Genomic DNA, 22,946 nt, shown 5'->3' on the forward strand with positions numbered 1-22,946 from the left:
GAAACTATTTGAGTTTTGTCGGTTAGGAACAATCAATACGTTAAGAGGTAAATGCAGCATGACAAGTGCTTCAGTGCCAGTGTGCTCTAGTGGAGAGGTCACAGAAGAGAATACAGTCATCTCAACCTGGGAGGAGCAGGCAGGATCTTAAATGGCATCCAACTCAAAGATACCATGAGGGACTTTTGCTGAAACAGCTATGAACTAATTCAATAGATTAGATATTTCCCCAATGTTCCAAGTTCAGAATTCTATTCAAGTGTGAAACAGTTTTTTGCAATAACTTGCTCTTGGTGATCTCATTTTGGGATCCTATGGTTTACTTTTGTCTTTACACTCCAGAGAAGTACATTGAAATTCCATAATTTCTTTTCTATCTCTTCTGAGTGAAGCAGTCAACCTACATGGTTCTGATCATCTTCCATGACATGAGCTTGTAAAGGACCTGTAGATTACTTGCTCATCAGCTAATTTTGCCTGAAGCTACTTTTCTGATCCTTAGCTATTTGGCAGATGAAGTCACACTTACATGCTATTATAGTCAGTAGCTGCTTCCACTTCTTTTTCTCTCCTTATCTTTGAATAAGATGTGCATACATGTGCAGAGCCTCATCTGCACCCAAGAGGAGGTCCAGAACCTCTCCAGCCATGAGGAACAGTTATTAGTTCCAAATCTCACTTACGGTCTTCCTCCGTCAAAAGGCACAGGGCTGATTGTACACATCCCTTGGAGTCTGTGAGTTTTGGAATTTTTTTTTTTTTTTTTGTAGAATCCAACATTTTTTCTCATGCAGTAGTTACATATTATTGCTAACATTTTGAAAGTTTCTTTTCCAAATTTTAATTTAAACTACTTATGTTTTTTTTCTTTGGTACCCGCTAAGTGTAAAAACATGCATTAGACTTTGGGAAGGCAGAAGTAGATACAATGATGAATAAGAACTGGTCTGAGACCATGGTAGGAACTGATGATCCACGGGGGAGAAAGACCTGCACGTGTATATTACAAGGAAGTGGCTGTTCTGGTTTCTTTATGATGAGTAAGTGTTTTGCAAAGACTGAAGTACATGTGTGCAAGGCAAAAATAGCTATTTAAAAATACCTTTTAAAAAGTCATTTCATTAGAGGGGAAATAAAGAGCATAAAATTGTTGTCCTCATCTCATATAAGAGAAACAAACTATTTTTCATGTTTTAACCTTTTTTGGTTAAGTCTCACATTGTAGGAGGTTTACCACTTCAGAGGAATTCCATCATTTGCATGCGAGTCTGCTTGTAAGACTCTCAATTATCCAGCAACTGAATCGAGAATTAATAACTTTTCAAAAACAAAAGAAGAAAATTATTTCTCTTCTTTTGGTAACATTCCATTATTTTCTGCTCAAGAAAATCATTTTAGAAACCTGATTTTTGCTGCCAAAAAAACTATTTTGTGAATAAAATGTATGAAACTCAGAAGCTATGCTGTCTCCCTTTTAAAAAATAATTCATCAGAAGAAAGTGTCTTTTCCTCCTTTTCCTTGCAAAAGAAAATATAGTCTCTGTTTTTGAATTGCAAATATATCTTCATAATGGAGAAAAATCAGTTCACATGACATCGTGCTTGTTCAGCCACTTCAAGAACTAGAGCGTAATTTACTCTTTCTCTCTCTTCTCCCCAATTGAATTCAGAAAGTCTCATTCTGAAACAAACATTAGCTTCATGCAAAAATACCCTTTTGGAATGAAAAGCGAGATAAAGTTTTAATTTTGAGCCTTGGAAGTGTTTTCTTTTTCTATGATGGAGAGAGCAGTTTCAATACTGAGTGCCATGGAAGGGGTTAATGCTGGACTTGGCTGGGTGTCAGTTAAACTTTTTTTCTGGCTCTGCTCCAGGTTTCCCCTTGAAGGGATTTTCCTCTGCTTCTGCATCTCTGCAACAAGACCCTATATAAAGAGCCAACTTTCTATTTCATTCCTCACCGAACCTCACTGGCTTTAGGAGCTCAAGACTCTTCCCAGGAACCTTCAAGAGGAACAGAAAGAAGCATTTTGGAATCATTATTTTTTCATAACAACAGCAGTGTAAATGCCTAGGAAGATGTTTGTGATCTTTGGCGTCTCAAATATACTTTGGATGGTGTTTGCAGTTTGTAAGTTCTTCTCCTTGATTTTCTCCATATGCTAGCATTCCATTTTAGCCCCGAATGACTTCAGTCACTTTGTTATGATAATAAAGAAAGGCAATGTGTGTACTTTGTCATCCATGTCCAAGCCTTTGCAACCCCACGGACTGTAGCCCATCAGGTTTCTCTGTCCATGGAGTTTCTCCAGGCAAGAATACTGGAGTGGGTTGCCATGCCCTCCTCCAGGGGCTTTTCCCAACCCAGGAATCAAACTCTGGTCTCTTGCATTTCAGGCGGATTCTTTACTATCTGAGCCACCAGGGAAGCCCTGGATTTTTAAAGAATAGGAAAATTTAATTTAGCCTAGCTTTTAATGTGCTACTGACTACTGCTATTAATATGTACCGTTATATTGTCATAGTTAGAGCAGCAAAGTTGTTGTTTTTGGAATTTTTAAAATGTTGCGTGAGTAATTGGATTCTGTTTCTAGGAAGGTCTGTCTCTTTAGTTTCCTGCACTTGATAATGAGATAAAACTTGGCAAGTGACAAAACAACTAATAGATCAGAAGTGAGAATTCTCAGAAACAAAGAAGATTTTAACAACTTCTTTTGGAGGTGAATCCTGAGCTGCCTTGCGTTACTTACAAGCAGTTTAGGAAAGAGAGCAGTCAGATCTGGGTGTTATAACAGAACAGAGAAGAAGGAGTAGAATACTAAACAAACCAGTGGTAAGCTTGTTTTTCTCTTTTTGCCTTCACAGCTCAAGCTTTCAAAGTTGACATGTTCCCAAATGAATCCAAAATTTTTGCTCAGATTGGTGACTCTGATTCACTGACTTGTAGTGCAACAGGCTGTGAGTCCCCATCATTTTCTTGGCGAACTCAGATGGACAGTCCACTGAACGGGAAGGTGAGAAATGAGGGGCCCACATCCACCCTGCTCATGGATCCTGTTAGTTTCGGGAATGAACACCAGTACCTGTGCACAGTGATTTGCGGGGCTACAAAGCTGGAGAAAGCAATCCGAGTGGAGATCTACTGTGAGTACTGTAGTCAATACTTGATTTTCTCTCCATTTTGCTTTAAAATAAGTTTTTTTTAAAGGATAATTTTAAAAGGAAAAAGGATACTCATGTCCAGATTCTTGGCTAGGGGACATAGTGCAGCAAGAAATTTAGAAGACAGTTGAATCTACCACCAGACTAGAGACCCAAATCCCAAATCTTGGCTTCTGTTTCCAACTCTGCCATGAATATGGTGACCACGGGTGAGGTTCAGCTTCTCTAGGCTTCAGTTTTCTTAGCCATAAAGTGAAGTTCTCTAAGGTTCTTTGTATTTTATTTTATTTTATGTTGTGTGTGTGTTTAATTCGATTCAATTGGTTTCTTACATGTTTACTTGTCCATATGTCCAAATGACTTATGAATTCCATACTTCAGGGATTTTCTATTTATTCTTATGCAATTTGGTACTTAAAATTAGTTTAAAGTTTAAGGAGGAGATATATAATTTAATACTGGGCTTTGGTACAAAAGCGTCCCACTTAGAAGAAAAATATCTGCAAACTTTTCACTCATTTGACTTTGGCAGAAAGTTTTAGTTCTGTTTTTGTTTGGTACCATTAACTCTTAATGCTCAACAGCTTAACCTCAAGGATATTTGGAAAATGAACTAAATTTGCCTAGTGAATGTGAATGAATAGCCTTTGTTTATTAGCCTACCAAAATGTATTTCAATCCATTCTCAATCCAGCAAGAAAGTCAGCAAAAAGAAGTGAAAAAATAACCTGAAATACATCACTTGCATTCTGATTACTGGTTCTGCCAGAAAACCAGAATCCTTGATAGTCATCTCTTTAGGAAGACCTTATTTGATTATCTTTTCTAATTATGTTGCTTTTCTTTTGCTATAGTGGAACTCAACTTGGTCCAATAACCTTAACTGATTCTTCAATAATCCCTTATGTAGCTAATGCTTCTCAAGAAACTGTGCTTGGCCAGCTGCTTTCAATTATGCTGGTTGTACATGCGGAGTTTATGTCTGCGAAGTCTTCTGAGCTCCATAAAAGGCTCCCTTATGTAAATACAGGGGAAAGTAGCCAGTTCTTACATTCTCTGACAGTAAACTATGTGGATTATAGGCGCATTTCTTTCAGAATACAAGGGACAAAATTATTGGTGGAAAAATGAAAAGTACTGTTTCTTCACATAGCAAATTTTTGCCACTTCCTTTGCCTCTCCTCGCAGGAACCAAATAGTTGAAGATTTAAAAATGAAACTGAAGGCCCTCTGGCTTTAATTATCTTGCCTGAAGTTTTTCTTTTTTTTATTCAAGAGTATCTGTCTTTCATTATGTTTAACAGTCCGGTCTCCATTCCACATTTGATTGAAATAATTTTTAGAGTTGGGACCTTTGTATTCTTATTTCACAGTCTCGAATCAAGCCAATATGTTATCATCATGGCAGTTTGCAATGGAAAGCAGCCTTGCAAAGAAAGCAATGGCTCACTGAACTAATGCTTTCCTTGACATTAAAATTTTCAAGTGGACTATTAGTTAGATGTTGAGTTAGGCATTTTGGGAGGCAAATCTGCCTTCCATAACTTAAAGATTGCACAGGTGTACATTTCTGGTAGATGAATGCCTGTTCAAAAGCCAATTATTTAGAGATGCTCTTTTCATTTCTTAGCATGTCTTGCCTAATCATTATTCTTTGCAATGATAGTCTAAGCTTCAGGTTCCTTATCTGTAAGATGAAGTATATCTACCCTGACCAAAATAAAAGACTGTGATATAACATAATGAAAGTCCCAGTAGTCATATGAAATAATAAAAATCTTGAGTTTAAATCCCAGCCTCACCATTACTAGCTGTGTGACCTCAGGAAAGTTACGCAAATATGCTTAGTCTATGCTTTCATATCTGTGAAATGTAGCATCTATTTCTTAGGGTATTGTGAGTATAAAATAAAGTCATCAATGTTAAATGAATAGCACAGGGATGGGCACGTATCAGTATTCAATAAACATAAGTTTCTTCTCCCTCCTTTTACTCTGGCAACATGTAACCCTTTGTATGTGCAGGATCAGAACTGAAGAACTCTCTAACAGGTTGTTCCGATTTTGAACGCACCCCAAACCATGAAAGGCTATTTACACAATTCATTCTGTTGTATTAAGATTGTATTCACAAAAATATTAGACTCAGATTACATTGATTTAAATCAGTCAGGGACTTTACACAATATGAACAAAAAAACCCACATGCATGTACTCGTTTGTCCTTTGCAGCTTTCTCTAAGGACCCAGAGATTCATTTGAGTAGCCCCCCGGAGGTCGGGAAGCCAGTCACAGTCACGTGTTCGGTGCCTGATGTTTACCCGTTTGAAAGGCTGGAGATAGAGTTGTGGAAAGGCAACCGTTCCATGAAAACACAGGAATTTCTGGAGCCTTCAGAAAAAAAGGCTCAGGAAACAAAGAGTTTGGAAGTGACCTTCTCGCCTACTGATGAGGATATTGGGAAAGCTCTTGTTTGTCAAGCTACATTACACATTTATGATGATGATTCTCCACCCAAAGTAAGGAAAACTACAAAAGAACTGGAAGTCTACAGTAAGTACTTGTGTCTGTCTATGGGAATATACTCTTGGATATATATACAGCAATAAATTGAGCAGCTAAAGTCAAGAAGAAACATGTTTGTAGTTTTTATACCATTTTGATTCACCGAGAGCATAATTCTTGTCAACTGCCTACTTCAATAAAAAGCGCACCGAATAAGGTTGAGAAAGTTGAACTTAAGGTATGGATGGCTCCATTAATTGTGATTTTGGTTCACTGAATTTCTCAGTCTACCAAAGGGGAATAATAATAATACCATCTGATTGGGGGTCTTCTTTGGTGGCTCAGTTGGTAAAGAATCTGCCTGCAATGCAGGAGACCAGGGTTCTATCCCTGGATTGGGAAGATTCCATGGAGAAGGAAATGGCAATCCCCTCCAGTACTCTTGCCTGGAAAATCCCATGGACTGAGGAGACTAGTGGGCTATAGCCCATGGGATCACAAGAGTTGGACCCTACTTGATGATTAAATCACCACCACCTGATTGGGTGGTGAGAAATAATAGGCTCAAGTGATAAAATTTTTTAAATTATGTTTTTTAAACTCTTATATCATGCCTTGAAATATCAAGGTATAGAAGTTTTACAAGCAGCACTTAGTCTGTCTGTGAGTGTGTATGTGTGTGTGCACACCTGGACACGTGTGCATGGGGTGGGAGAAAGGAGATGAGATTTGATTGTCTCCATTGTCTCAGAGATGGCTGGGGGAGTTGAGGCAGTCTTGTAATCCCAAAATTGTGTAGGAGTGACTCACTGTGCTCTGTTCTAGACTAAAATGCTCTTGTTTTCTCTAAACACCATAGTTAAAAGGAGCACTGCCTTCTACAATATGTCTAGCTGAGACAGAATGAGATGGAAAGGATTTTATCAATGTTTTGAGAAGAATAGTCAAAAATAGGAGATATTTTTCCTAGAGAATATAAAACTTGGCGATGAGAGCTATAATTAAGTATTTGAATGACTGTCATGTGGAAGTGAAATTTGGATTATTCTTTAGCAGTAGAGGAGGGAACTATGACCAGTGTATAGAAGTTAGTTACAAAGAGAAAGATTTCAGCTCAATAGAGGGAAAATGTTCTAATAGTCAGAGCTGTCCAAAAATCAAATGGATAATATTTACTATAAGGCAGTGGATCGCCTTGTGCACCAGAAGTATTGAAGCTGACCTGCATGAACATTTGGCAAGGAAGCTGAGCTGAAATTTATACCTTACTTGGGAGACCCTTAATTCTAAGGGTTTTTCTTAATTTCTGAGTATCTGTGGCCATCTGAAAACACCAAACATCAAAATCAGTAACTCCATCAAATCAGTCAGAAACTGGATTGACTGATTTTCATGACTCAGCAATTCTTTGTACTAGTTTGGCAGAGTAAGTTTGTCAGATTGAGAAAGCTGTAAATACAGTCCATGCGAGTATTTACAGTAGCCCTGTGGGACCATTATGATGCTTAGCAATGACTAATACTGTGCCCTGCCTTCTCAGTCTCACCCAAAGACACAGCTGTATCCGTGAATCCCTCCACAAGGCTGCAGGAAGGCGACTCTGTGACGATGACGTGTACCAGTGCAGGTCTACCAGCTCCACGGATTCTCTGGAGCAAGAAACTAGACAATGGGAATCTACAGCTCCTTTCCGAGAATGCAACTCTCACTTTAATTTCTATGAGGGCAGAAGATTCTGGGATTTATGTGTGTGAAGGAAATAACCCTGTTGGGAAAGACAGAAAAGAGGTGAAATTAATTGTTCAAGGTAAGCAGAAATTGAAAAAGGTGCCATCATTCAGATTTAAGCAATAGTGAAATAACTTCAATGCCAGAAATACTTCATTATGTTTTGAGTGAGTGAGTGAAGTCACTCAGTCATGTCCAACTCTTTGTGACCCCATGGACTGTAGCCTGCCAGGCTTCTCCGTCCATGGAATTTTCCTGGCAAGGATACTGGAATGGGTTGCCATTTCCTTCTCCAGGGGATTTCCCCAACCCAGGAATCGAACCCAGGTCTCCCACACTGCAGGCAGACTCTTTACCATCTGAGCCACCGGGGAAATTCTCATTATGTTTTATGATGATCCATTTGACTCTTCTGTACTGTAGCACAATTATATACTCACCTCTCATGCTTTTTGGATGAAATCTTTCCTCCCAGAGCTTCCTTGGTTCTACTATTTTGGATCCTTTTCATTTCTCATCATTCTTTCATTGCCTCAGCCCTTGACTTTCTCTCTTTCTTCTGCCCCTTGTATATTAGTATTCTCAGTTTCCCATGTCTAGTCCTCCTCCCTTGTCACTTCCAAGATTTGCGCTATGTATTAGTGATACATTATTGATACATAACTGTTTACTCTGAAATTCGAGTTCCTATTTCATAGCATCAAAACCTGTTGGTTGTACTTCAAAATGATCCCTCTTATAATCTGACCTCTATTCTTCAAACCTCTTGCCATAGCTTTACTTTATCATGTCTCATTTGGGCTCCTGAAAGATATTCTTAAATAACATTCACTGATCATCAGCTATATTCCAGGCACTTTACATGTTTCCTGTGATCTTTCAGTTCAGTTCAGTCGCTCAGTCGTGTCCGACTCTCCGCGACCCCATGAATCACAGCACGCCAGGCCTCCCTGTCCATCACCAACTCCCGGAGTACACTCAAACTCATGTCCACAGAGTCGGTGATGCCATCCAGCCATCTCATCCTCGGTCGTCCCCTTCTCCTCCCGCCCCCAACCTTTCCCAGCATCAGAGTCTTTTCCAGTGAGTCAACTCATCGCATGAGGTGGCCAAAGTATTGGAGTTTCAGCTTTAGCATCAGTCCTTCCATTGAACACCCAGGATCGATCTCCCTTAGAATGGACTGGTTGGATCTCCTTGCGGTACAAGGGACTCTCAAGAGTCTTCTCCAACACCACAGTTCAAAAGCATCAATTCTTCGGCGATCAGCTTTCTTCACAGTCCAACTCTCACATCCATACATGACCACAGGAAAAACCATAGCCTTGACTAGACGGACCTTTGTTGGCAAAGTAATGTCTCTGCTTTTTAATATATTATCAAGGTTGGTCATGAATTTCCTTCTAAGGAGTAAGAAATGACTAAAGAGTAAGTACATTGTATTCATTTTAGCGATGAGATAATAGTGTCTCACAGAGATTAATAATGACTCTTATTTATTGTACATCTAATACTTGGCAGGAGTTTCCTTGCTACTTTATAAATGTTACCACTTTAGCTTTTGCCACAACCTTATGAAGTGAATAAAAACTCAGGTTCAGAATAGTTCACAATTTGCTATGTCATATAACTCATTAGTGGCATTTACTGTGATTTTAACATCAACTCGTTTAACCTCCAAACTCCATGATTTTTTAACTATGGCTAATTGTTTTGAAATGGTCACCCTACTATCATTCTGTCCTCCAACATAATCCTATGTACTGCTACCAGAGTTGTCTACTTGAAACAAGAAGACTGCACATTTTATATGACTTCAACTTGACCCTAATTGCATATAAATTAAGACTCACATTTTTAAAAATAGTTGCATAAAACTCTTCAGAATCTAGTCAGAAATGACCTTTGCATCTTTGTGGGTGACTCTGTGTCTGTTTTTGCTATGACTTCTGCTTCGAATGTCCTTTCCTTCCTTACCTAGCAAAGTTTTAGCCATCATTCAAGATCAAGCTCATGCCAGCTTCCCAGTTCCAGTTTGTGTTAGGCACAGCTAGGTTTTTATCCCTTCATGTACATTCAACATTTCTTATGAACTTGTGTGTGCTTTTGTTCACTTTAGCATATATTAATTAAGGTGCCCTGTCCAAGAATCAAAGAATTGTGCTTGGTGCTGGGGGTACAGACATAAAAAGTTACAGTGATTACCCTAGAAGAACTTAAAATCTAGAGATTGGCAGATGTATAAATAGATAATTTAAATATTTTTAGTAAGAACCAATCCTTATGTAACTGTGTCTCTACATTAAACTGGAAACTCCTTAAAGTTAAGGACTGTTGTGTATTGTGTGTGTTTTACAAGTGCCTGCCATGTAGTAGTTGCTCAGTAGATACTGAATGAATAACTTGTGAACATAAATTAAAAAACATACTTTTAAAATACGAAAACATGGAATTTGAACTTGCATGGCTAGAAAGATACAATTCAAACTCTCTCAAAAGATGAACCCATTGGCTTTTAGGTCAGCATTTCTTAAGAAACCAGGAAAAACATTACACTGATAAAAGCATGTAAAGCTAATCTTTCATCTGGAATAACTCTACCCCATGATTAGCTGTATCCCATTTCAATGTGAAAAGGAAACACGTCCTGGGATTAGGCCAGTGCTGCTTTTCATTTTGCATCAGAGGACATTAGCAACCTTAAGTGCTGAAGAGAGAATTGAACTTCAGTTATCTTAGACCTGGAAGATCTTCTGGAGAAGTGGAGAATGGAATGGCTACCCACTCCAGTATTTTTGCCTGGAGAATTCTGGGGACAGAGGAGCATGGAAGGCTATAGTCCATGGGGTCACAAAGAGTCGGACACAACTGAGCGACTAACACTTTTTCTCTATCTCAGAGTTGCTCTTTCAGGAGTCATGAGTTTACATGGTAACATATGCAGCCACTGTAAAATATAATCTGAGACTGTTCACAGGCAGGAAGTAGATCTTTATGTTCTCCATTCTCACACTATCATATAAGGAATTCAGAAACACTGGTTATTATTCTGAATGAACTTTCTCCTTCAAAAATCTGATAGCATGTCAGTTTGTTATGGTAATTTGAGGGTAGCATTCTTTGGAAGATTCCATATTGGCCGTGTTAGACAAACCAAACTGAAAAAAATCTGGCATGGATGAGAACCTTTCAAAATGAAGTGCTTTTGGATTATGTATATGCTGTCATTTCTTTTCTCTATCTCTAGCCAGCTATTTACAAGGGTGAGTTTTAGTGAGTTTTCTGTGGAGTCTCATCTGTCACTTTAAGAGATGCCCAACCACTCCCACTTTTGCTAGGGGAATAGAGTCAAGATTTAAAATTCCTTTTCTCCCTAGACAGTAGTCATCCCAAAGCATCTGGGGTGCCCCACAGGGATTGCATTGGCAGTCAAAGGACTTTGCTAGATATTTCAGATTTAGGAGTTTGCCCTGGCATTTCAGCCATTGAAATAATTGTAAAGTATTTTTATGTTGTATTAAGCAAATTTAAGAGGTGGCTTGCATACCACTTTAATGCTTAGATTTTGACTTTTCAGTGTGATTCTGAAATCACACTTTTCAGTGTGATTTCAGTATGTGTTTTCAGTGTGATTCTGTGTGACTTTCATGTTACAACTTTATTCTGTTGATACAGAAGCTCTAAATACTGGTCTGTTACAGGTATTGTTTCTAATCAGAAGCCATATTTATATAGCTTTTTTTCAGTACTTTCCTTAGATTTGGTTTTATCTCCACTTGAGGATATTTTGATTTAGTTGTTCAAGTGAAAAGCTGGGATCTTAAATCAGACTCACCTGGTTTCAAGTCCTAATTTTGTCACTTGCAGGTTGGGTGAAGTTATTTTTCCTCGAGAAGAAAGGGGAGGAGGAGGAAAAGGAGGAAGGGGAGGAAAATAAGGAAAAGTAGAATGAGACAATGAGGGTCAAGGAGAAGAAGCAATGATACCGGATCCTGAAGTTGTGTGGATTAAATGAGATAATATTCATATATGTAAAGTGGTTTAAGCAGTGCTTGACACCCTGAAAGCTTATATTTTTGAGCTGTTGTCCCACGCTTATGGTAATATGATAAACACATTTGAGTGGAGAATGAATTTTTGTTATGAAAAGGTGCCAGTCTGTCTTGACACATTTTTATCCCTGTTCGTTCTGTTGAATGAATGAATCACAGCGTCTTGTATGTTTGTTCTTAAAAGATGTGGTTCCCTTCCTGATAGTCCCAATGTGGAAAGCAGTAGTATATTCTTGGCACAGATGTGAGCTAAAAAGAAGTCAGAAAAAAAAAGACCGTATATTGAACTTTGGTGAAAGAATTTTATTTTTGTCTTGTTCTTTTCTCCCCACCAGAGAAAATGTTTACTGTTGAGATCTCTCCTGGACCCCAGGTTGCTGCTCAGATTGGCGACTCAGTCGTGTTGACCTGTGATGTGAGGGACTGCGAGTTCCCATCTTTCTCTTGGAGAACCCAGATAGACAGCCCTCTGAATGGGAAGGTGAGGAGCGAGGGGTCCAAGTCCACGTTGACACTGAGCCCTGTGAGTTTTGAGAACGAACATTTTTACCTGTGCACTGTGATATGTGGGCAAAAGAAACTGGAAAAGGGAATCCAGGTGGAGCTCTACTGTAAGTAGATTTCAAAATTGCTTACTGTTTTTGTTGTTGTTGTTGTTCCCGTTTCCATTGAAAGAAGCAGAATGCAAATCTGTGATACACAACAAGATCTTTGTATTTAGGAAGGGAATTTAGCATTGTGAATGGTTCTCAAATCTCCAAACCAGAGTTTTTGATGCAACTTTGACGTATATATTACATAGTGCATATTACATATGAATCCAGCATCCCTGATCCTTAATTTGTGTCTTGTCTATACTCTCTCATCATGGACTTGAACATACTGCGTGTCCCCTGCCACCCACCCTACTCTGGTTGTACGTGGTGTGTACAGAGATGGTTGCATGCAAAGAGTGGAAACAGTGCCCATTCAGATAATGGGTGGGATTATGAGTTATTCGAATTGAGGGGTGAGGCCCAAACCTACTGTATTGAAGGCACATTTGAAAGCCGGATGGAGACATGAGGCAATGGGGAGCACGAGGAAGCCTGGGAGTTAGAATGATCACTGGGGATGGTCAGCACAGCGGCTCAGGTAAAAAAAAGCACCAGGAGACTGCACTAGATTTGAGTATTGATTTATATCACACACATATACTACACTTCTTTTTGCTATTCCTGTCACCTTAACAAAATCATAGAGCTTCAAATCTCTATGAATTGACATTTCTGGAATTCCTCAGTTTATAATGAATGAGGATAAGATAGGCAAAGTGATCAGAAAGTTTCCTGGTGGCTCAGATGGTAAAGAATCCGCCTGCAATGCAGGAAATGCAAGTTCGATCCTTGGGTCAGGAAGATCATTTGGAAGAGGAAATGGCAACTCACTCCAGTATTCCTGTCTGGAGAATTCCATGAACAGAGGAGTCTCGGGATCTACATAGTCCGTGGGGATTCACAGTGTCAGACATGACTGAACGACTAAGCACAGCACAAAGCACACACATTCTGCCTTGTTTTTATTCAGCAGAATCCAAGAGAACAATTGTGGACATGTTCCTCCAGAAATCCTGCCCAAATTTATGTTACCCCTCAGGAGTTTGTTCAAAATGAGTTAGAGTATGTCTGCAAAGGGATTCGAATCTCTCAAAAGACAGGTTAATTTATTGCTTTATCATATTACCAAGAGTCCAGGAGCTGCTGATGCAGGCACACTCCCAACAGCAATGAGAACCAGCAGTGAAGCCTTCTGGTCATGTGGAAACATTAGAGAATCTGTCACTTGACAACATTTTGCTTCAGGAGAAAAAAACTTTAGCATTGCTCTTGATAACTGTTCTCATCTCACTTTTGTTGATTTATATCAAGATGTGTTATAAATATTACTTAGAATCTGCATCTCATTTTTTTTCTGAACTACAAGTATTATTCAAGAAACATTTAAAACTTTCTGCCAAAACCTGGCCATTCGAAATAAAAATGTCTGAACTGCATGGCTCTGTGAAACCAAGCCTGGGCTCTGAGCTCAAAGAAATAGGAATTCTGATCTCAGCTGGGTGACTTACTAGATATGATGTCAAATGGCAGACTGTTAGCCTTTATAAGTTTAATAAGTCTCCCTAGCTATCAAATACATTCTCTGTGCATTTTTCTGGCTTTAAAATAACTTAATACCCATTAGATTATGCTATTTTGAAGACTGAGATAATGAATATTAAGGGACTAGCACACAATAATGGAGAAGGCAATGGCAAGCCACTCCAGTACTCTTGCCTAGAAAATCCCATGGGCAGAGGAGCCTGGTAGGCTGCAGTCCATGGGGTCGCTACGAGTCAGACATGACTGAGCGACTTCACTTTCACTTTTCACTTTCACACATTGGAGAAGGCAATGGCAACCCACTCCAGTGTTCTTGCCTGGAGAATTCCAGGGACAGGGGAGCCTGGTGGCCTTCCATCTATGGGGTCACACAGTCAGACACGACTGAAGTTACTTAGCAGCAGCAGCACACAATAAACATCTAATACATCATGGAAAATATTCAAAACGTTTAAAATATATATATACTAAGTAAGATGGTGGAAGCTGATGTGTCCTTTGAAAAGACTAGTCCTTAGCTGTCAGCAAGACTGTATCACTAAGGAGCAAAGAGTAAGAAGTATATTTATTTCTTGATGATTTGATGTGCTAGATATTTTTTGTTTCCAGCATTACTTATATTTGATATCATAAATATTTATAGTTAATGTTGTGATGTATCTATTAGTAATCATTTTATCCCATGTGAATTAAAACCTTCATTTTGAGACCTTTGCATTTAATAAAGATTAGCTCTGTTTTTCTTCTAGTGTCACATATAAACCTCATATTTCGCTTGATATTTGCAGCCTTCCCCAGTGATCCAGAAATTGAAATGAGTGGTCCATTAGTGAGTGGAAACCCAGTTACTGTAAGTTGCAAGGTTCCTAATGTATATCCTTTTGACCGGCTGGAGATTGAATTGTTTAAAGGGGAGAGTATTATGATGAATAAAATCTTTTTGGAAGATGTAAGTAAGAAAGCCCTAGAGACCAAGAGTTTGGAGATGACCTTCATCCCCACCACTGAAGATACTGGAAATGTTCTTGTTTGTCTGGCTCAGTTACCTATTGATGAAATGGAATTTGAACCCAAACAAAGGCAGAGTACACAGACACTTTATGTTAATGGTAAGTACATGTAAAATGTATCCACAATTTAATGTGAATTTTTTTGGGTCATGTTTGCCAGATAATAGTTAACATGAAGTTCATAGTTAAAACCATTGTGAAATGAAATAATTGAAAAGAAACTACAAAATAATGATTTTATATTAAAAAAAAACCCCTCAAACTTAAAGCAACTGTTTATTTGCTTGTAATTCTAAGCTGGCAGTTTGGGAAGAAGTCAGATGATCAGTTTATTCAATATGATATCAGATGAACTCACATATTCATTTCCAGTCTGTTGGAAGTTCAGTGAGGGATGGTCTCAGGTAGCCTCACTTACAAGCCTGGGCCTTCTCTTGGAGTTCCTGGACCTTCCTTTCTTCATATGAAGAGAGGTAGCATAGATTTAGTCACCAGAGTGCAGGGCTTTAAGAGAGTGAAAATGAAGGTGACTTCTTGGGGCCTAGGCTTGAAAGTCCTACAGAGTTACTTCTTCCAGGGTATGTTGGTCAAAGTTAGTTACAAGGACAGCCTAGATTCAAGAGGTAGACAAATAGAGTCCACCTCTTCACAGGTGATTTACATAGTTCATGTTCATGTTTAATGTACTATAAATGTCAATACACACTATCATTGACCCTCCCTTCTTTGACAACAAGAATGTGTCTATAGAATTTATTTCCATTAGAAAATATCCAATATATGTTCATATTCTACTCTGGATCATTCTGCATAGGGGTTCCATGGTGGGTCAGTGGTAAAGAATCTATCTGCTAATGCAGGAAACTGGGTTCAATCCTTGGGTTGGGAAGATCCCCAGGAGAGGAAATGGCAACCCACGTCAGTGTTCTTGCCTGGGAAATCCCATGGACAGAGAAGCCTGGCAAGCTACAGTCCATGGGGTCACAAACAATCAGACATGACTTAGGGACTAAACAACAAAAGCAGTCATTTTGTATCTGCTAAAGTAAATGAGGGCAGAAAACTTCTTTGGTAAAGTTATCAAGGCTTATAAACTGTTCTAATCCACAAATACATAGACACATTTTGCAACACTGATAAAAAGTCTTTGGAACTTGGGGTATAAACAGCCAAGCTAACAAGTGTTTTTTACCTTTTCAGTTGCTCCCAGGGATACAACCATCTTGGTCAGTCCCTCCTCCATCCTGGAGGAAGGTAGTTCTGTGAATATGACATGCTCTAGCGATGGCCTTCCAGCTCCCCAAATCCTGTGGAGCAGGCAGCTAAGTAATGGGGATCTACAGCCTCTTTCTGAGGACGCAACTCTCACCTTCATGTCTACAAAAATGGAAGATTCTGGTATTTATGTCTGTGAAGGCATTAACCAGGCTGGAATAAGTAGAAAAGAAGTCAAATTAATGATCCAAGGTGAGCTAACATGATTAAATGAGTTATTAGCACTATTCTTATTTTGGTTGTGTTACTGGTTTTGAACAAAGTCCTTTTAAAACAAATTTTCTAAAACAAAATGCACTGAACGTTTTGAAGAGCTCTGCATGGAAATCTGGAATAGTACTTCTTCATGAACCATTCCAAGTCACTTATCCTAAAATTCTTTCAACCTCAAGTGGAAGGCTAGCTCTAGGAACTGTGCCAAGAGTTCCAGTTACACTTATGAGGCATTGATAATGGTGTTGAAAAAAGGATAGGAAGTGTATATACATATATTGGAATTACTTAGGGCTCAGGTGGCACTAGTGTTAAAGAACCTGCTTGTCAGTGCAGTTTAGATGTAAGGGACATGGGTTTGATCCCTGGATCGGGAAGATCCCCCAGAGGAGGGCATGGCAACCCACTCCAGTATTCTTGTCTGGAGAATCCCATGGACAGGAGAGCCAGGTGGGCTATGCTCCACAGGGTTGCAGAGAGTCGGACACGACTGAAGCGACTTAGCGCCTAGCATACAAAATGACTTTATCTAACTGGATTAAATTCCTCATGGTAATCTCAAAAGACGACTGCCAGGATTTGCTTAGAAGCCTAAGAAGGCACTTAAACCTTTTATAAATTCTGAGATTGAGTAGCACTGACCTTGCCCTCTGGTTCATCAATTTAATGGCATAGAATCACTAGGATGGATTAAGTTAGGAGATTCAGACCCATTCTTTCCAGGATGGAGAGGCAAAACTGAGAACAAAATAATTTCTAGTTGACAGATTGAAGCTCTAGGCAGTTTTGGGCAAAGTCATGAAGTAGTCAATTTGGATTTCCCTCATACCTTCCCTTTTGGGGTTCGAGGTCCTCTTCACTAGGGTTGTCAGTTCCTCTCTTATCCCTTGTTATTATCTCCACTAATGTGTTAGTGACCGTCTTGTTACCTTGTTACAATAATTATTTGTATTTTAAAGGAAAGGAAGAAACTTGAAGAGCAATGCACTACTGTAAAGAAAGCTCTTAGGATGTAGCTTTGGTTAAGGAAAGAGTATCAAGTCACAAAGCAAATAATCTTAATGGGAACCTCACTTATAAAATGGTGATGTGGTACCTCCCTCCACAGGTTGCATATTAACAGAGATGTTGTATGTCAGATACTAAGCCCAGGATAACAACTGGTGTGTAAAGGATTGTAAGAGCCATCTCTACACAGCTTAATTTCTTAATCTGGAATGGTCTAACTCAAAACTCCGAAGCCTTTTATACTTCAAGAAATAGTTGCACAACTGAGTGACCCCCCCAAAATGTTATTTTCCACATTTGAAATCTCCAACTGTTTTTAAACACCCATTCATTGGCTAAGGTTGGGTAAGAATTACATTAAGCCTGCAGTCCCCAAACTTTTTGGCACCAGGGTTTTGTGGAAGACAGTTTTTCCATGGGTTGGGGAGGGGGCTCATTTCAGAGTTATTCAAGTGCAGTAGGGTTCATTCTTCTATGAGACTCTAATGTTGCCACTGATCTGACAGGAGGTGGAGCTTAGGTGGTAATGCTAGCCATGGGGTGGGAGTGTAAATACAGATGAAGCATCACTTGTCTGCTGCTCACCTCCTGCTCTGTGACTGGGTTCCTAATAAGCTACAGATTGGTACCAGCCCATGGCCTGAGGGACATGAGAGAAGCATGAGATGTCTTCTTTTATTAAAAATATGATCATTTATAAGAATCCAGTAAATGTTTGACTTCTTTAATTGCCCCTCTAAATATTTAATGCAAACAGTAAGCACAAATATCATCTTGACAACTACTGTTACCGTCACTAAATTAATATGGAATTTGTTTATATTTCATTCAAGCAGAGGTGTCTTACAATTCTTTCCACAGTTGCTCCAAAAGACATACTACTTACAGCTTTTCCCTCTGAGAGTGTCAAGGAAGGAGACACTGTCATTATCTCCTGCACGTGTGGGAATGTTCCCCCAACTTTGATAATTCTGAAGAAAAAAGCAGAGACTGGCGACACAGTGCTGAAGTCTACAGATGGTGCATATACCATTCACAGGGCTCAGTTAGAGGATGCGGGAGTATACCAATGTGAATCTAAAAATGAAGTCGGCTCACAGCGAAGAAGCCTAACACTTGATGTTAAAGGTTAGTTTGTTTTTTTTGTTTCTTGTTATTTTTGTAACAGGTCTGAAGCTTGGTGGATTGTAAAGAATTTCAAGGGTTAGATGAACGAGTTGGCAAAATGGAACTGAATTCCATGTCAATTATGGTTATTTCTTAGTGTTTCCTAAAATAGTCATGTACAGGTGCTCTCTCCTAATGAGTTTAGCCAGGATGTTGACATTTATCATAAATCAGTGTAGAATTCCCCTTTGCTATTTGAAACATTGACAATTTATCATTGGTCTCTGAGGTCTTGAATTTCTTGTGTGTTTATATGCATTTTCAAAACCTTTCTTTGGGAGTTAGAGGGAAACTAAAGAAGTAGAATTGGCACATGGAAAAAGAAAGGTTTATTTAGATCCTTTTCCTTCCTACCCGAAGACAGTGTCATTCTCCGAACAAGAAGTGACTGCATATTTTCCAGATTGACTCTTTTCTGGATTTGAGAATGATGATCTTAATGCTCAACAATGTAAAGGAGTCTCTGCTGCTGCTGCTGCTAAGTCACTTCAGTCGTGTCCGACTCTGTGTGACCCCATAGACGGAAGCCCACCAGGCTCCCCCTTCCCTGGGATTCTCCAGGCAAGAACACTGGAGTGGGTTGCCATTTCCTTCTCCAATGTGTGAAAGTGAAAAGTGAAAGTAAAGTAGCTCAGTCGTGCCCGAGCCCCAGCGACCCCACGGACCGCAGCCTTAGAATATCTAAGCTCCTTGTCCATCCTGCTGTATTCTGATGAAGAAAGGGAGGGAGGGGACAAGGGCCCCAGCAGCGGAATTTCAGGGGCCAGCTTAAATTTCAATCCATCTGTGAACTCACAGTAGGATCTGTTGGTCTTATCAGTGGAAGTAGAAAGTGTCAGCGTTTATTGCTCAGTCTTCCACTCCTTGAGTGGTAAGGAGCTCCCACTATGTACTGGAAGCCAAACTTGAAATAAACATGATTGTAAACAAATACAACTGTTAAGAGCCTTTGGCACTGGGCTCCCAGAGACAACAACTATCAATGTAAAGAGAATTTAAACCTGGGTTCAAATTTTACTCATCTCATCAAATCTCTCAAGATTATAAGCTTTACCATGTTTTCTGTCTTCACAATACCTCCTCTAAACACAACAATATCCCTTGTATCGTGTCACTCAAAATGACACAGGGGTGTATATAATCAATGCTTCCAGATTTCTGGAAGACTGAGATCTCAGTTATGAGTAGGTTGAAATTCATCTATTCCTATTTCATCCTTGATGTCTCCAGACCACCTTTAATTAAGCCTAGTTTCAGGGACCTGGATTCCTAACATTTTTATAATTCCTTTTGTAGTCAATGATTCTCTTTTAAGGACATATCAAAGCTTCTCCTCCTCTTTTTAACTTTCTTATACATTGCTGTCTTTTCTAATTGCTTTATTAAGTTGATAACTTTACATATTTGCTATTTTTCACTCATTACTTAAATGAACAATTAAAGCACATTGTGGGCACTAAGCTAGAACCCCCAAACTAAATATGGTTTCAACAATCTACAAATGAATGGAAACAAAAATTTTATGTTTTCCTGGGAATTTTGAACTAGTCATCCTTTGCATTTAGCTGAGATTTTAAACTAATTTTGGTTTGTTTTGCTTTAGAAATACATTTGCTCGAATGTATTTCCATGACAGGAATGTTTGGGAGTCTTTAGAATTTTCAGTATTGATACAGTTAATAGAAAACTATATTTGAAGGTTGCCCTGGTAACCAACTCAGCAACAAATTTTTACTTTACTGCAGATGCCTGAGGGGAAAAAACCAAAAGCAAAAGACAGTATAACACTTATTAAATTGAAAACAGTAGGATCAGAAATACTATTGCCTACCATGTCATCAATATTGATGCATAAGCATAATTATGATAATTAATATGTCATTAAAATATTACTCTCATACTCTTAGTTCTACTCTAGTAAGGAAAAGTAGAAAAATAGGGTAATTATCATTATGCTCAAACTAATGTCCATTGTCGGTGGTGTCATCCAGCCATTTCATCCTCTGTTGCCCCCTTCTCCTCCTGTATGTTAATGTTCCTATTAGGCTGGTGGAAATGCAGGTCAGATCAGAGAATGCCTCTTTGAGGAAGTAACACTTAAGCAAAAATATAAAGCTATCCACAGAACTTCATATTGTCAAGAAATGATATAAATGCTGAAGAGGAATAATGTATATTAAGATGTCCTACTTCAGAGATACGGAATATAAAATTTTCTATATATTTCTGAAAAAGCCATTGGCAAGAATTCTTTCTCTTACTGTCTCATACATGATGTTTGACTATAATGGTTGCACTGTAGGTATTTCAAGACCTTTCTTGGAGAATTGGTTAGTTACTTTACTTCATTAATAATCAGAGTCCTAGTTCTTTAGAAAATACTTTTATTTCCCAAAGCAAACACTCTGGTCCCATTCTTACTCTTCTAAATGAGCCCTAAAAAGTTGCACCCTTCCTTCCATCCTGTTATTGGACCTGCATTTATGTGAAACCAAGTTTGTGGAAGTCAGCAGCTGTCATCTTTAGACTCATTATGACCATAGCAATTGCTAACTGATTATTTGATTAATTCAGAGAAATGTGCATTTGAGTCCTGTTGGTTCTTATCACTGATTTAATTCACTTTTCTTCAGAGAACTAGTGGTACTATTAAAATAAAACTTGTGACTGTTATTATTAAACAATTTCTTTTCATACTAGACATTAATTGCATCCATCTTGTTATTTTCCAGGAAGAGAAAGTAACAAGGACTATTTTTCTCCTGAATTTCTCGTGCTCTATTGTGCATCTGCTTTAATATTAACTGCCATTGGAATGATTACTTACTTTGCTAGGAAAGCCAACATGACAGGGTCATACAGTCTTGTCGAAGCACAGAGAACAAAAGTGTAGCTAATGCTTGAAATGTTCTACCAAAGACACTATCAGTTCAGATCCTCGATACTTCTCATCATTCCATGAGGAAAACAGAAACTGGGAGTTCGGGCTTCCTTGAATGCAGTGAATGCTTGGAAAGAAAAGTCTGCCTATGGCCCTCACTGTGACCAAGAAGCCAAAGGAAAATTTCAGCTTAAAACTGGGCACTACCATTGAGATGACTGGAGTAATTTCTTGGTGTGTATATACAATAACATGATTTGTATATTTGTAAAACAATGCTGTGGCAAGGTTGCTTGGAATATCAGCACAGTAGAGTCAACCTATCTAAAATTATTAAAATGTTGCTTGAACTGTTATAACTTAATGCATCTTAATATCAACTGGCAGCTGAACTATGTCATCTTTTTAATATTTTATTTCCTGTAACAAAATTTTATTCCTATAAAGTTCATGGGCAACAATTTCATGTTGTGTAAAGAGGCCAGGGTTTTATATTGTTATAGGCAAACGATAAACCAAGAAGGCACTGGGTTGACTTGCCGGTACTAAACACTTCAACCTATGGAATAATGGCTAACTGGATTTCTCTGGGTGGTACTGACACGGTACAGAGACGTTTTTTGATGTTATTTGTTCATCAGACTCTTTTGTAATTTTCCCAAGTGGTCTAAAAATGCAACTTCTTTTGATTTTCTTTTGTAAATGTTTAGGGTTTTTTTGTGTTTTTTTTTTTTTGCGTGTAGTAAAGCGATGATTTCTGGAATTGAAAGAGTTGTGTGTTTATTTATTATAAGTTGCCTCCTTTAATCATGTTATAAGTCTTTGGGTAATGTCAAGTTCCAAATACCGGAGAGTTCGAACCCATAGAAATAATATCTACTTGAGGTGTGCTCCTCAGATTACTTTTATCAGAATCACCATGGGAACTTTACAGATAATTACTATCTTGGGGTCATCCTAACCTATTGAATTGAAATTCCCAATTTAGTAGCCTTGGAACCTGCAATTAAAAAAAAATTTTAAATATAGTATGCACAGAAAGTGAATGTAGATGAACATGGGCGTGTCAAAGGGCAGCAAGTATACACCTGTACCATTACTGTTCTTCAGAGCCTCTTAGATGCCATTCATTGATTGTAGCTCTGTTACTGAGGCTTCAGCAATATCTTGAATTGTACATTAACCTTTCCCCTCCTTTCTTTGGGGATTTTATGCCTATATATGTTCTTACTCACTCAGTTGTGTGAAAACTTTTTGCAACCCCATGAATTGGAGTCTGCCAGGCTCTTCTGTCTATGGGATTTCCAGGCAAGAATACTGGAGTGAGTTGCCATTTCCTTCTGCAAGGGATCTTCCTGACCCAGGGATGGAACCCAAGTCTCCTGCGTCTCCTGCTTTGCAGGAAGATCCTTTACCCACTGAGCCATTGGGGAAGCCCTTATACCTATATACGTAACCCTAAGTAGAACTTTGTTTTGTTTGCCAGCTTTTGAATCTTACATGCATGCCTGCTAAGTCACTTTAGTTGAGTCTGACTCTTTGCTACTCCATGGAGCCCTCCAGACTCCTCTGTCTATGGGATTCTCCAGGCAAGAATACTGGAGTGGGTTTTCATTTCCTCCTCCAGGGGATCTTTCCAACCCACGGATGGAAACCCTGTCTCTTGTGTCTCCTGCTTTGGCAGGCGAATTCTTTACCATGAGCACTACCTAGAAGCCCCTTCAGTTCAGTTCAGTCGCTCAGTCGTGTCTGACTCTTTGCGACCCCATGAATCACAGCACGCCAGGCCTCCCTGTCCATCACCAACT

The 22,946-nt window shown here is 38.9% G+C and overlaps 1 protein-coding gene across 1 annotated transcript; it reads left to right on the top strand.

Annotated features, from left to right (window-relative positions):
• Nucleotides 1-1,931: 1,931 nt before the first annotated feature.
• Nucleotides 1,932-21,900, top strand: LOC129541343 (vascular cell adhesion protein 1-like). The gene is made up of 9 exons (XM_055403186.2): nucleotides 1,932-2,131; nucleotides 2,866-3,144; nucleotides 5,394-5,714; nucleotides 7,207-7,473; nucleotides 11,782-12,057; nucleotides 14,373-14,693; nucleotides 15,795-16,061; nucleotides 17,952-18,218; nucleotides 20,990-21,900. The coding sequence occupies exons 1-9, from the start codon at nucleotides 2,068-2,070 to the stop codon at nucleotides 21,148-21,150; spliced, it is 2,223 nt and encodes a 740-aa protein (XP_055259161.2). The 5' UTR covers nucleotides 1,932-2,067; the 3' UTR covers nucleotides 21,151-21,900.
• The last annotated feature ends 1,046 nt before the right edge of the window (nucleotides 21,901-22,946 follow it).

This window comes from Moschus berezovskii, chromosome 4, assembly GCF_049115385.1.
Source record: "Moschus berezovskii isolate FMDL1 chromosome 4, NW_MosBer_1.0, whole genome shotgun sequence".
Taxonomy (NCBI): domain Eukaryota; kingdom Metazoa; phylum Chordata; class Mammalia; order Artiodactyla; family Moschidae; genus Moschus; species Moschus berezovskii.